This window comes from Eschrichtius robustus, chromosome 9, assembly GCF_028021215.1.
Source record: "Eschrichtius robustus isolate mEscRob2 chromosome 9, mEscRob2.pri, whole genome shotgun sequence".
Taxonomy (NCBI): domain Eukaryota; kingdom Metazoa; phylum Chordata; class Mammalia; order Artiodactyla; family Eschrichtiidae; genus Eschrichtius; species Eschrichtius robustus.
The window spans coordinates 46,893,687-46,906,105 of record NC_090832.1 but is presented as its reverse complement, the minus strand read 5'-3'; the positions used below and the strand labels follow the sequence as shown (position 1 = coordinate 46,906,105).

The following is a 12,419-nucleotide window of genomic DNA, read 5'->3' as shown; positions in this document are numbered from 1 at the left end:
GTTTCATAATGAAGACTTCTGAAAGTCATATTGCACATAAAGTATATTAAATTTTCCAAAATGGCATTTTAAATCAGATTATTTGATTCTGATACAGAGTGTCAAATTAAGCTCAAGAGGTTATACTGACTTACTTACACAACCTACTGCAAAACACAACTTCCTTAAACTCTTGCCAACAGTTGTTCTTTATAACATGATAGGTTTAAAAAATTAGGTTAAAAAATTTAAAAGTATCTTCATAGCTTTTAACTTGCATTTCCTAAATTAAGGTTAAAAATCTTTTCATACTTAAGAATTATTTGCATTTTTTCCCAGTTAACTCTCCACATCCTTCATGCCTTAAAAAAACCTTTATCTTTAGATATTAGCCTCTTGAACTGTGACAAGTTGCAATTCTGCACACTGCCCGCCCCATTTGTCATTTTTCTCAATTAGAAGTTGCTAGTCTACAGAATCTTTTAAATATCAATTTCGTTTACAGTTTGGGTTCAGTGTCATACTTAGAAAGGCCTAGTACTTTCTCAAAAAGTCCCTTATGGTTTCTAGTACTTAGTTTCATTTTCCCTTTCCAACTAATCTGATTCTTCTGATGGAGGGCATAAAACTTTTTTCCCATTTGGCTACCCATTATCCCAATACCACTTAAAGAATAATCTCTCTTCCCTCATCAACTTGAAATATTTTTATCCAATATTAATTTCCAAATGTATTAGGGTATTTATACATCCTGTATTATGATCTTTTTCACTATACACCAGAACCGTAGCCTCTTTACACTTTTATTTCTAGAAATTTTTGTTATTGCTCTTGTAAATGGGATCTTCCTTTTTCCAACAGATCTTCTGGTTGTTGTTCAGATATATTAACAGTTGCTGGTTTCTGTGTATTAATGTTGTACCCAGTCACCTGGCTGAACTTGCTTGTTTCATACTGTTCTTTTGAGGCTTCAGTTTTATATAAATGCTTCTATTTGTAAACAGGAAAACAAAACCTAAATGTGACCAAGCAGGCTCACCTCAGTACTGAAACGAATTTTTGGTATACCCTTGTAATCGAACATTAATACAGAGCAGTTAAAATGAGCTGCCCTTGTTAAACAGGGTTAGATAATTAAAATGTAAAGAAGCAAGTTACAGAAGTGTACACATGCAATGCCATGTTTCGCAAACACTAAATGCGTGTCACTATTTCACTAATGAAAGACTGAATTCCATAATTCCTAATGTCATAAGGGTTTATTTTATATGCTGACAGATATGCAGCAAGAGTGAAAACATGGATCAGATATGGTTACTTCTGAAGAGTGGGAGGGAAATTAAATGGCAAAGTGATAAGGAGGGCTTCTACTTCTTCTGTGTAATTTATTTAAAGAAAAAAAAAAGCTTGAACCAAATACCGCTAAAGTGAAACATCTGTTAAATACAGGTGGGAGAACGGCTGTCCATTACAAAAGTCCAGGTGCTTTTGTGAATGTCTGAAGTATTTCTTAACAACACAGGCTTTTAGAGAAACATTTTTGACTGACCTGTTGTCTAGCATTCTATAATTTTTATCTCAAAATAATCAATTTGGGCTTTGTGAAAAGAGAGATTTCACTGATTTTGGCAAGTTTCTGAGATGTTTTACTTTCTCCTTTGCATATTTTAGTAGTAGAAATTACCCCATTTGTCTGCTTTCTACTGCTAGAATGTAAGCTATAGGAGCAGGCATTTTCCCCTTTATGTTCAGATGCATACTCAAAGCCTTAATGGGTAGACACTCAATAAATTGAACGATAAATGACTTTTACGTGTTGATTTCCTTGATTTGGAAACCTGGGTGTAACTGTGGAACCTGGATACCATGTAAATGCAGTACAAGAACCAGGTTTTGTCTAAACAGCAGGTTTTATTTTAGCCTTAATATAAACACAGGAAAGTTCTGGTAAAACACAACCATACAATTTCTTGTCTACTTGGTATATAGTGGGGATTGGCAAGAGTCACATATAGCTCAGTATGGAAGCTATAGTTTCCTTTTCTGATTATGGATTTCTTCTTTTAACTCAGTATCTCCATTTCCAGTTTTTGAGAATCTTTGGTTCAGCTCAAAGATAATTCCTATATCTCAATTGCATAGCTTGTATCATTAATTTCAGAGATAAATTATGATAATGAGATATCAATCGTCACCAACATTGACTGGTTAATCTATAGAGAACAAGACTGTAGCACTCCTATTACATTAAGAAATAATAATTACTGTAAATACAGTAATTTCCTGAAGAAATAGTTTATGGATGTCTTTGAAGTTGCAAATCAGTATCTTCCACCTCTAGTGTATTCTATTTCTACAGAAACAGTCATGTCATTAGCCTATGAAAAAAGACTCCATGATGTAATAAACAGACAAAAGACAATCCAAGTACAATTTTTTAATAAAGATAATTACAAAAGATGGAAAAATCAGCTCAGAAAGGCCAATTACTTCTTTAATAGAGCAGTTTTTTGACATAATAACACATCAGTTTTAAATACTATCACATAAAGCATGGTGGAGAAAAGAAATTTTGCTTCGTAATTAGAAAACTCACAATAAAACTTGCCAAGAAAAACAAAACCAAAAAAGCCATTTTGAAAATAAATACAGTCCATGCCAAAGTAGTATAAAATGAAGCCAGAAGTCTTCAAAAAGAAAACATTTTTCTTCCCAATATTTTCTCACTGAAAGTGATGAGACTCTCAAATTCAAGGGTTGCTGAGCTGCTCTGATTTGGCTCTGTTAAAAGAGGTAACATGAAATATTAAAAACAGCACAATCACCATTTAATGCACCGACCAATGGATCAGTCTTCAGTGAGTCCTCATTCTGGGCTCATACCAAGAAACACGCTAAGCTGACAGTGCCTTGAGTGTTTTTGGAGTACTGACTGCCTTGATCTTTCTGGGGGTTTTACAATCTATTCCAAGTCATCCTATGAAGGCTAGCACAAAATTATGTGTGGCTAAGCATTTACATGCTTTCCAACAATAAAAACCTCAACTACGGTTTTTTAAAAAATTATGTACGGTTTAAAAGAAAAATTATGTTATGCTAGCCCAGTGCTTCTTAAATTTACCTGTCTCACAACACTAAAAAATCATGTATACAGAAATAAGAGCACCATGAAAGATCACGAGTGCCTACATAAAAGTTAATAGCGGGCTTCCCTGGTGGCACAGTGGTTAAGAATCCACCTGCCAATGCAGGGGACACGGGTTTGAGCCCTGGTCCTGGAAGATACCATATGCCATGGAGCAACTAAGCCTGTGCACCACGACTACTGAGCCTGTGCTCTAGAGCCCACGAGCCACAACTACTGAGCCCGTGTGCCTAGAGCCTGTGCTCCACAACAAGAGAAGCCACTGCAATGAGAAGCCTGCGCACCGCAACGAAGGGTAGCCCCCACTCGCCCCAACTAGAGAAAGCCCGCACGCAGCAATGAAGACCCAACGCAGCCAAAAATAAATAAATTAAATAAATTAAAAACACAAAAGTTAATAGCAAAACAAGGCTCAGCTAAGTTATGTTCAAGAATATAAATTGGGGCTTCCCTGGTGGTGCAGTGGTTGAGAATCTGCCTGCCAATGCAGGGGACACGGGTTCGAGCCCTGGTCTGGGAAGATCCCACATGCCGCGGAGCAACTGGGCCCGTGAGCCACAACTACTGAGCCTGCGCGTCTGGAGCCTGTGCTCCGCAACAAGAGAGGCCGCGATAGTGAGAGGCCCGTGCACCGCGATGAAGAGTGGCCCCCACTTGCCGCAACTAGAGAAAGCCCTCGCACAGAAACGAAGACCCGACACAGCCATAAATAAAAAATAAATAAATAATTTTAAAAATAATAATAATAAAACAAGGAGAATCAAACATTTTAAAAAAAAAAGAATATAAATTGATCTATATTCAGTTACAATACTTATTATTACCAGTCTTTGTAATTTTTTAAAAGCAAGCTACGTAAATGAAAAATGAGAAAGTAGATGACATATAAACTAACAGTTAAGATACATATATTGTCTTATGCACCATTACAGACTAAAATTCAGAGCATCTCATAACAACTTACTGATAATCCAGGTTCAGTTCAGTACTTCTCAAAAGAATACATGTACACCCACCCCAACCCCAGTATGTGCTCATTATTTTTATAGTATATGAAAATTACTAGATAAAGAATATAGTTTACCCTTTGGTATCTGTTTTTTCACCACTATTGTCCTTGGATTTATCTTCTTCTTTAACATCTAAAAACAAAAATTGGGAAGAGATTAACACCTACTTTGAAATATAAAGTGTATACATTTTATTTTAAAATATATCTTACTTAAAATATAAAAAACTGCCATATACAATCTTACTATTCATGAAATCAGTAACTAAATAAGCTTTGTGTTAGGTGCTGTACTAAATGACAGAGGTTCAAGGTGTCAGTATAACACTGTAGTCCTGCCTTTGGGAAGTTTTCTTCTATGGGATCACAGCACTACAGCCAGGATATGTGCTGTGAAGAAGTCCAGCCTACAGATGTGAGCACAGCACTGTGGGAGATTAGGAAAGGCTGTGATGAAGAAGTGACGTCTGAGAGACATTCTGAAGAACAAATAGGTTTTGGGTGGGAAACGGGGAGAAGTATCTTGAACAGAGGGAAAGCTTAAAAGGACTTTGAGGCAAGAAGGAATTAGGTTGGAAGGAAGAACTGAAAGACCAATGTGGCTGGAGTACTGTGAGAAGGGGACAGAATTAGATGAGGCCAGAGACAAAACAGAAGCTAAATTCTACTGCTTACATAACCATTAGTTTTTAACCCTCACTAAGTAAGTACCAAAACTTTACTATTTAAAAAAAAATTAATGAAACAGGAGGAGCAACACTACCTATTCAAGATCACTGAAACAAATCAGCCCAAATGTACTAAATTTTTTCTTTAGATAAGCAAATGAACCAAAGTTGTGAGGCACTGATTATAATACAAACACATGGCAATATGGTCACTATGACATTTGTTTAGGCTTCTGGCTTAATTTAGGATGCGCAAACTTAAATAATTCAAAGTGCCAAATGGGATAGGGGGAGGGAGGTACAGAAAAGAAACATTCCTAACTTCAGGTTTTGAACTACAGATTTTTAAAAATGTTTTCTATGGTAATATTTCTTTTATCTGTAGGCTGCAAGATTTTAACAAATCCAAGACCCTATAAAAGAAGAATTTCATTACCAAATTTCATCACCGTATCAGTAACAAAAGTATTTAGGAACTACTATGAGATTAATCCACTACCAGGCCATTAAGCCAGATCAAAAAGTACTCTCATTTTTAGCTTAAATAGCAATGAAAGATAAGCACCATAGTGCACCCACTTTCCCGTTTGGAAGAAAAAGCATAGAAAAGATAAAGATTTAAAAACAGGAAGAAACACCAAAAAGGAAAACAAACAAACAAACAAACAGAAAAACCAGACAAGACAAATTGACAGTAAGAGAAAAAAATACTAGAAAAATCCTACAACTAAAGCTAAGTCCTTCTTACCTCCATCACAGCTGGAATTTCTGGATGTCAATCAGTACACAAGAGCAGACTGGAGCCATCATTGTAATACATTGGGAAGTTAAAATTATAAAACGGTAGATAGAGAACAGTAGCGTATAGAGGAGTCAATCCACGAACAAGAACAGAACTAGATGTGTCAGACATGCTACGGATTCCTAACTCTCTAGTAAAAAAGAACACAAGAGCCAGCTTACTCACATAACTTCAATATGATAGGAAAAGGATGATGGACCAGTATCTCTGAATCAGTTTTCCACAAGCTACAGGGTCAAAATTAACAGGTCAACTAAAACCTGTGCTCATCACCTTTACTTGCATATAGGTATCAGGTATCCATCAGGAAATGCACCAAGTGCAAGAATACAGATATTTAGCATATTGCATTCTCTAGCCATGAGCAGCTCAATCTAGCAGAGAGATATATAAAGTCCCTAATGAGGTGCTATAATACAATGTGTTAAATAAAATAAAATGACCCAGGTATGTGTAAGTGCTCTGAAAACTCAGATAAAAGTAACACATTCTGGTAGCAAATTCAATGCCCTAAAGCATCTATTTTCTCAACAGATAAACTGACACAGCATTTTTAAAATTAAGACAGCAGAATGTATTATCTCCTCCCAACCCAGCTCCCAAGTCCCTTCCCATCTTTCTGCAGCTTTTATGTTTCCTTCATATAATTTCTGAACAAAGTCTATTCTCTGAGCCTTTTCAAAATAGTGAAACTAGTCTAAGGATAGATAATGTGACTCTTTGTCGTTTTATTCCCATCAAATAAACTTACAGGTAGTTACAAATTATCTTAGAATTTCAGCTCTGCTCACAGGCTACATATGGATCTATAACCACTTTGTCCTCTCTCTTACCCAATCTATATCATAGTGCAATGTTCACTATTTTAAGCCTATGTCGTCAAGAAGAGAGAGTTTCCTGTAATATAAAAACAAATGTGACTAATAACATTCAGAGAGCTCTAATTAAAAGAGCTTACTTACATGGGGGAAGAAAAAAAGTCACCTACTTAGCACACTCACCCCCTCCAATACTTGTGTAATTGACTTCAGGATCTCATAAAAATTGCAGTATAGCTCACTTTCGAAAACTTACAATTAAAACATTAATCAAAAAATAAATCTGACCTGTTTTTTTGTCCTCCGCTTCCTTCTTGTCTTCTTCAATTCTAGCTTTCTTTGCTCCTTTCTTATGATCAGCCACATTTCTACGACCTCCCTCTCCTTCGTCCTCAGAATCTGAGAATTCTTCATCACAAGCTATCCGTTTGTCTGATGCTCGAACTGATACATTAAAGATTTTTAATAAAAGTTTTGACAAAAGCAGTCACAGGTTTTACAATTGTTAAGTGCACCCCTCTACAAAAGAACTAGCCAGTCACCGCATTTAAAAGTAAGGATAACAGATTTTAAGATTAGAACTGAATGCATGGCTTGCTAAATACTGAAAATTTAGCTTTAATCTAGGAAGAAATAATTCAAAGAAACATGAAAAACATCTGCAGATCTCATTAAAAAAACAAACAACTTTGGAGGAAAAAAAACTGTTTTCCTGATAGGTGGTGGCAATGATGTCTTCAAATAAAAAGTAATCTTTTATTTCAGAGCTGAGAGGAGAAGTAGAGAAAATAAAAAATATCATTAACACCAAGCATGTTAGAATGTCTATACCATGATAGCATACCATTATGCTATAAACCTACGAATCATATCAAGTGGAATTAGACTGTAGAATCAAACAGAAGGTGCTTAATGTTATTCAACTCACTCTACATAAGTGGTTAATTTGTGGAAACTTCTGATCATATATGTAGTCAAATAAACTGAAATGGCTGATACTCCAATCAAGCTTTGAGACGTAGGAAATTAAATCCACGTAAGATTAAAAAAATGGTAAAAATAAAGACAGTAATGATAGTGTGCTCATGAACAGGGGTCCCCAACGCCCCGGACCATGGACCGGTACCAGTCTGCAGCCTGTCAGGAACCAGGCCCCACAACAGGGGGTGAGCAGCGGGCGAGTGAATCAGCGAAGCTTCATCTGTCGCTCCCCATCGCCTTCATTACCGCCTGAACCGTCCCCCACCCCCAGTCCGTGGAAAAACTGTCTTCCACGAAACCAGTCCCTGCTGCCAAAAAGGTTGGGGACCGCTGCTCATGAAAACATGTGAAGTTCCTGGGCCACCAAAACCTTCAGTTTATAATGTTCTTTTAATAAACCAGAAAAATGTAACAGAATACACATCAAGGGACTATCTTACTAGAAATTCTCTTGTCTGGATCTTCTCCGTCTTCATCTCCACTGTCTTCATGAACTGCATCTTCCGGAATAGCTTGCATTTGGACGCCAGGTGCATGTGGCAACATGCGTAAATTTTCAAATAAACGCTGTCTAAATTACAACATGCACAGTTATTAGAAAAAATTATTTTCTTTCAAGTTCCTTTTAAATGTAAGAGGAAACATTATGCAAAAAAATTGCATCTTTTATCTAGCTTAACCTATGAATTAAAATAGTAACATTTACTGAGCACTGATACTTTACATATTATTAACCCATTTAATCTTCAAAATTTACAAGGTAGATACTATTTCATCCCCCATTTCAAGGATGAGGAAATATAAGCACAAAGGCAAATTAACTTGCCAAAAGTCACAGAGCTAGTATGTGGTAAAGAGAGCACACAAACCCAGGTCTGTGTACTACACATGTCTCTCTAAACACTCCATTCTTAGATAAAGCTTTATCAAAATGTTTCAATGAAAATAAATTTCACTTTCATGTAAAAGTAAGAAAATATAAAATTTATAGTGCCCCTTTCAATTGAAAAATCCATTTTAACTAATAGAAAATGGAAATATTTTTGAGCTATGAATCCCATACATTTTCCATTATTTTATAAAATTAATCAATAACCTTAAGGTTTCAAATACTTTTGACAAAGGAAATACCTATGTATAAAGCTAAAATGACCTACTGCATTTGGCCCTCTAAAAACTCCTAACGCTGTATCAAGATGAAATGTTTATCAAATCAATTCAATGATGTCTTACTTTATCTTTTCCATATATTCTGGAGTGTTCTGGTTTGTCATGTTTGAAGGACTAATATGCAGTTTGAAGTCTGGTCCAAAATACTCAAAGTAATCATTATATGGCAATTCTATCAAAAACAATGAAATAAAGTTACATATTAAAAGCTCAATTTTCACACAAATCCATGCACAAAAATCCAGATGCAAGTTGTGAAATATTTCCAGAGAAAATGTTTAAAAGTGAATGCAGGGGCTTCCCTGGTGGCGCAGTGGTTGAGAATCTGCCTGCCAATGCAGGGGACACGGGTTCGAGCCCTGGTCTGGGAAGATCCCACATGCCGCGGAGCGGCTGGGCCCGTGAGCCACAACTACTGAGCCTGCGCGTCTGGAGCCTGTGCTCCGCAACAAGAGAGGCCACGATAGTGAGAGGCCCGCGCACCGCGATGAAGAGCGGCCCCCACTTGCCGCAACTAGAGAAAGCCCTCGCACAGAAACGAAGACCCAACACAGCCATAAATAAACAAATAAATAAGTAAATAAACCCAAAGTTTAAAAAAAAAAAAAAAAAGTGAATGCAAAATGAATTCATTAACTGACTGCTCTCCTATTTACATGGTTTTGGAATCAACTGTAATCACCTAAACGTCTTTTTCTATGAACTGACAGTTCATCCAATAAAGACATCAAAATAAGAACACTTACCATTGGGAATCTCACAATCAAGGGCAACAGCAGTCTCATATGTCCAACATCGAGCAACATTGCGGATTGTGTATCCACCTCCCCCAAGCATCAGTAATGGTAAATTGAAAGTTTTTACGACTTCTACACATTTAGCATGACCTAAAACAAAGAAAATTTGGGTAAATACATTTACACATTGTAACAGTTGGAAAAATAAATTTTAAAAAGATAATACAAACAATACTCAACCAAAATGGCTTTTAATATGTGAAAATTTCTAGTTTAAAACTTCTATCAAACACCTTTTATGCAATGATATACAAAACACAGTAAGACATAACTGGCTATGTTAGCAAGTGTCCCTGATCAAATATACAACTATATTAATATTAAAATATGAATATAACACATTTTATTAATGTGATATGAAGATATTATGTTCCTGTAAGGTTACCTGGGGGAAAAAATAAGTGAGGTTGCAATGAAACACTGTATAATCTAATCTAAACTGACTTTCTGTTACCACTTTCCTCCACAGACATGTACAGAAAAATTATGAAAGGCTATACAGGTTTAACTATAGGTTATCGTTAGGCAGTGGTATTACGGACATTTTTCTTAACTTATCTAAAATTATAAAATTAATATCTATTACTATTAAAAAAAACTTTAACAAATTTCTATGTGTAGAAATTTCAGTATAAAGTAAACCTAACATGAAAACAAAATATTTCCTTTGGATGCCATAGTTTAAAAAACAGTTACGAGTTACTAGTAACTTCTTATATTATCATCATCATTCAGGAACACAAGTCAATGTTTAAAGCAAGAAAAAAAATCCTTCAATTATAGAAGAAATTGATATATGTTGAATAATATTTTGGAAAAATCAAAAGAGTACAAAGAAAAAACTACCTAAAATTCTATCATCCAAAGATAGTTTTTGAATATTCCTTTCCAATTCTTTTTGAGTTAATTTTTAAAAGCTTAATGGTATGTTTTCTTCATGTAACTATACTGTGAGCATTTTCATTAAGTAGTCAATAGTTAACATTATATGCTTTGTGACCACCTAGAGGGGTGAGATAGGGAGGGTGGGAGGGAGGGAGATGCAAGAGGGAAGAGATATGGGGACATATGTAGAACTGATTCACTTTGTTATAAAGCAGAAACTGACACACCACTGTAAAGCAATTATACTCCAATAAAGATGTTAAAAAAAAAGGGTATAAAAGTACGTATAAATACGTGAAATTATGTATAAGGACATAAAAAGTGTAAATACATAAACATATAACATATATAAAAACATATATATATATATATATATATATATATATAAAACAGTTACATTATATGATTCATAACCCAACTGTTATTACTGCAATTATGAAAATTCAGGCTTCTTATAATAGAGGAAAACCATTTGGGTATTTTTTAAAGATGAAACAAACAGTTAACTTAAAGATAACAGTAAAGATAGCTGGCTAAACAAAGACATTTACTTTTCTTTCATCTCAAAACCTGATAAAAATGGTTATAAAGGAATTTTTTAAAGGCTAAAATTTATAAAAATGAAGAATGGGAGAGCATACAACAGTATCAATATAAAATAAGATAGAAAGGAGACAGACAAGAGGTAAACTGACTTTAGCAGTTTGAACTGAAGCTGGCAGTGGAGAAAGCTTGGAATCAAGTTTGACAATTGGGATTGCAAATATCTTTACATGCTTTATACAACGGACATTCTATCAGTCAGTTGAAATAGAATATGGATTTATAGTAAGTAAAATAAAATGCTGTAGTTTGTGATTATGAAAGCTATTGCTTTTAAGTACAAGCATTAATAACTTTCAAAAAGTTAAGAAAACTGACAAGTTAATACACATCTTAAGAGTACATTAAGTAGATTTTAAGAAGATTGTATCCATTTTGAGGAAACAGATGGTTATCCGCACATTATTTTCAACAATACGAAACTTCTGCTTTTTGGCCACTTTTGACCTAGCAAGAAAAGGGGCAATTAATTTCAAATTGTTCAACCTAATATAAGCAGAATAGATTGATTACGTCATAATTCTAATGCTGGCTGGCATAGGAGCTATTGTAACACCAAATAAAATAGCCTTTAATATCTGTATTTAGTTATTAAATTCCATTTAGGCCAAGAGTTGTTCTGGAAAAAGTTCTACTTGAGAATTCTTCACATTTTATGAGAGAATTCAAAGCAGAACATGAACTTGTTACCTAAAAGTTCACAAGGAAAACAACTCTAAAATCATGTACAATATCCGTGATAAATCACAACTAATCCACACATAATAAATTTTAAGAACTTATTAAATAAAATTTCAGATTTATTCTTATATCCTAGCAGTTCATTCCATAATGGTGATCTTTACTTTGGTCTGGACCTCTATCATACGTTGATTTCAACACTTATAAGCAAAGAACAGCTCGATGTTCTACCAGATCTACAGAGGAAATTCACCCAAACAGGAACAAGTCAGAAGGCTGTTCTTCATAGAGGTAAAACTGATAGAACACTTGATCCATCTGAATATAATGTACTATTTATAAATACCGGCAATTTATTCATGAGTAAGGAGAAAACTAAGGAAATGACAAAATTGTATGGGGAAAAACAAGTTATGCAAAAGGGAAATTGAATAAGCTGAAACATGCTTTAATGTTGCTGGTGATGCCATTAACACTGAATACCATGACCAAAATTCTGGTCTAAATACCAGATTTAAATTGTAAAAATGGAAATATTGGAAGGGTGTATGCATGTGTTGGGGACAAAGTGGTGACTCCCTCTTCTTTCACAATGTATAGTGAATATACAAGGTTAAAATTAAAAATTAAAAATAATAAAGCTTGGGGAATTCCCTTGTGGTTCAGTGGTTAGGACTCTACACTCGCACTGCCAAGGACCTCCTGGGTTCAATCCCTGGTCAGGGAACTCAGATCCCACATGCTGCATGGTGCGGTCAAAAAAAAAAAAAAAAAAAGGAAACAAAAGCTTGCATGTTATTTAAAGAAAGGTAAGCACCAAAAGAATCAACAAAAATTGTTGAAAATTATGCTAAGTGTAACATGTGGAATCAAAAAAACAA

At 34.9% G+C, this 12,419-nt stretch overlaps 1 protein-coding gene across 1 annotated transcript in view; it reads right to left on the bottom strand.

Moving 5' to 3' along the window:
- Nucleotides 1-2,456: 2,456 nt before the first annotated feature.
- HDAC2 (histone deacetylase 2) overlaps nt 2,457-12,419 on the bottom strand; it is a 28,292-nt gene continuing 18,329 nt past the window's right edge. The window contains exons 9-14 of the mRNA XM_068551222.1: nt 9,319-9,459; nt 8,636-8,744; nt 7,843-7,973; nt 6,710-6,865; nt 4,209-4,266; nt 2,457-2,760 (exon numbers count right to left, since the gene is read on the bottom strand). Coding sequence (XP_068407323.1) covers nt 2,730-2,760; nt 4,209-4,266; nt 6,710-6,865; nt 7,843-7,973; nt 8,636-8,744; nt 9,319-9,459 — 626 coding nt within the window. The 3' untranslated portion in view covers nt 2,457-2,729. The remainder of the gene's footprint in view (nt 2,761-4,208; nt 4,267-6,709; nt 6,866-7,842; nt 7,974-8,635; nt 8,745-9,318; nt 9,460-12,419) is intronic.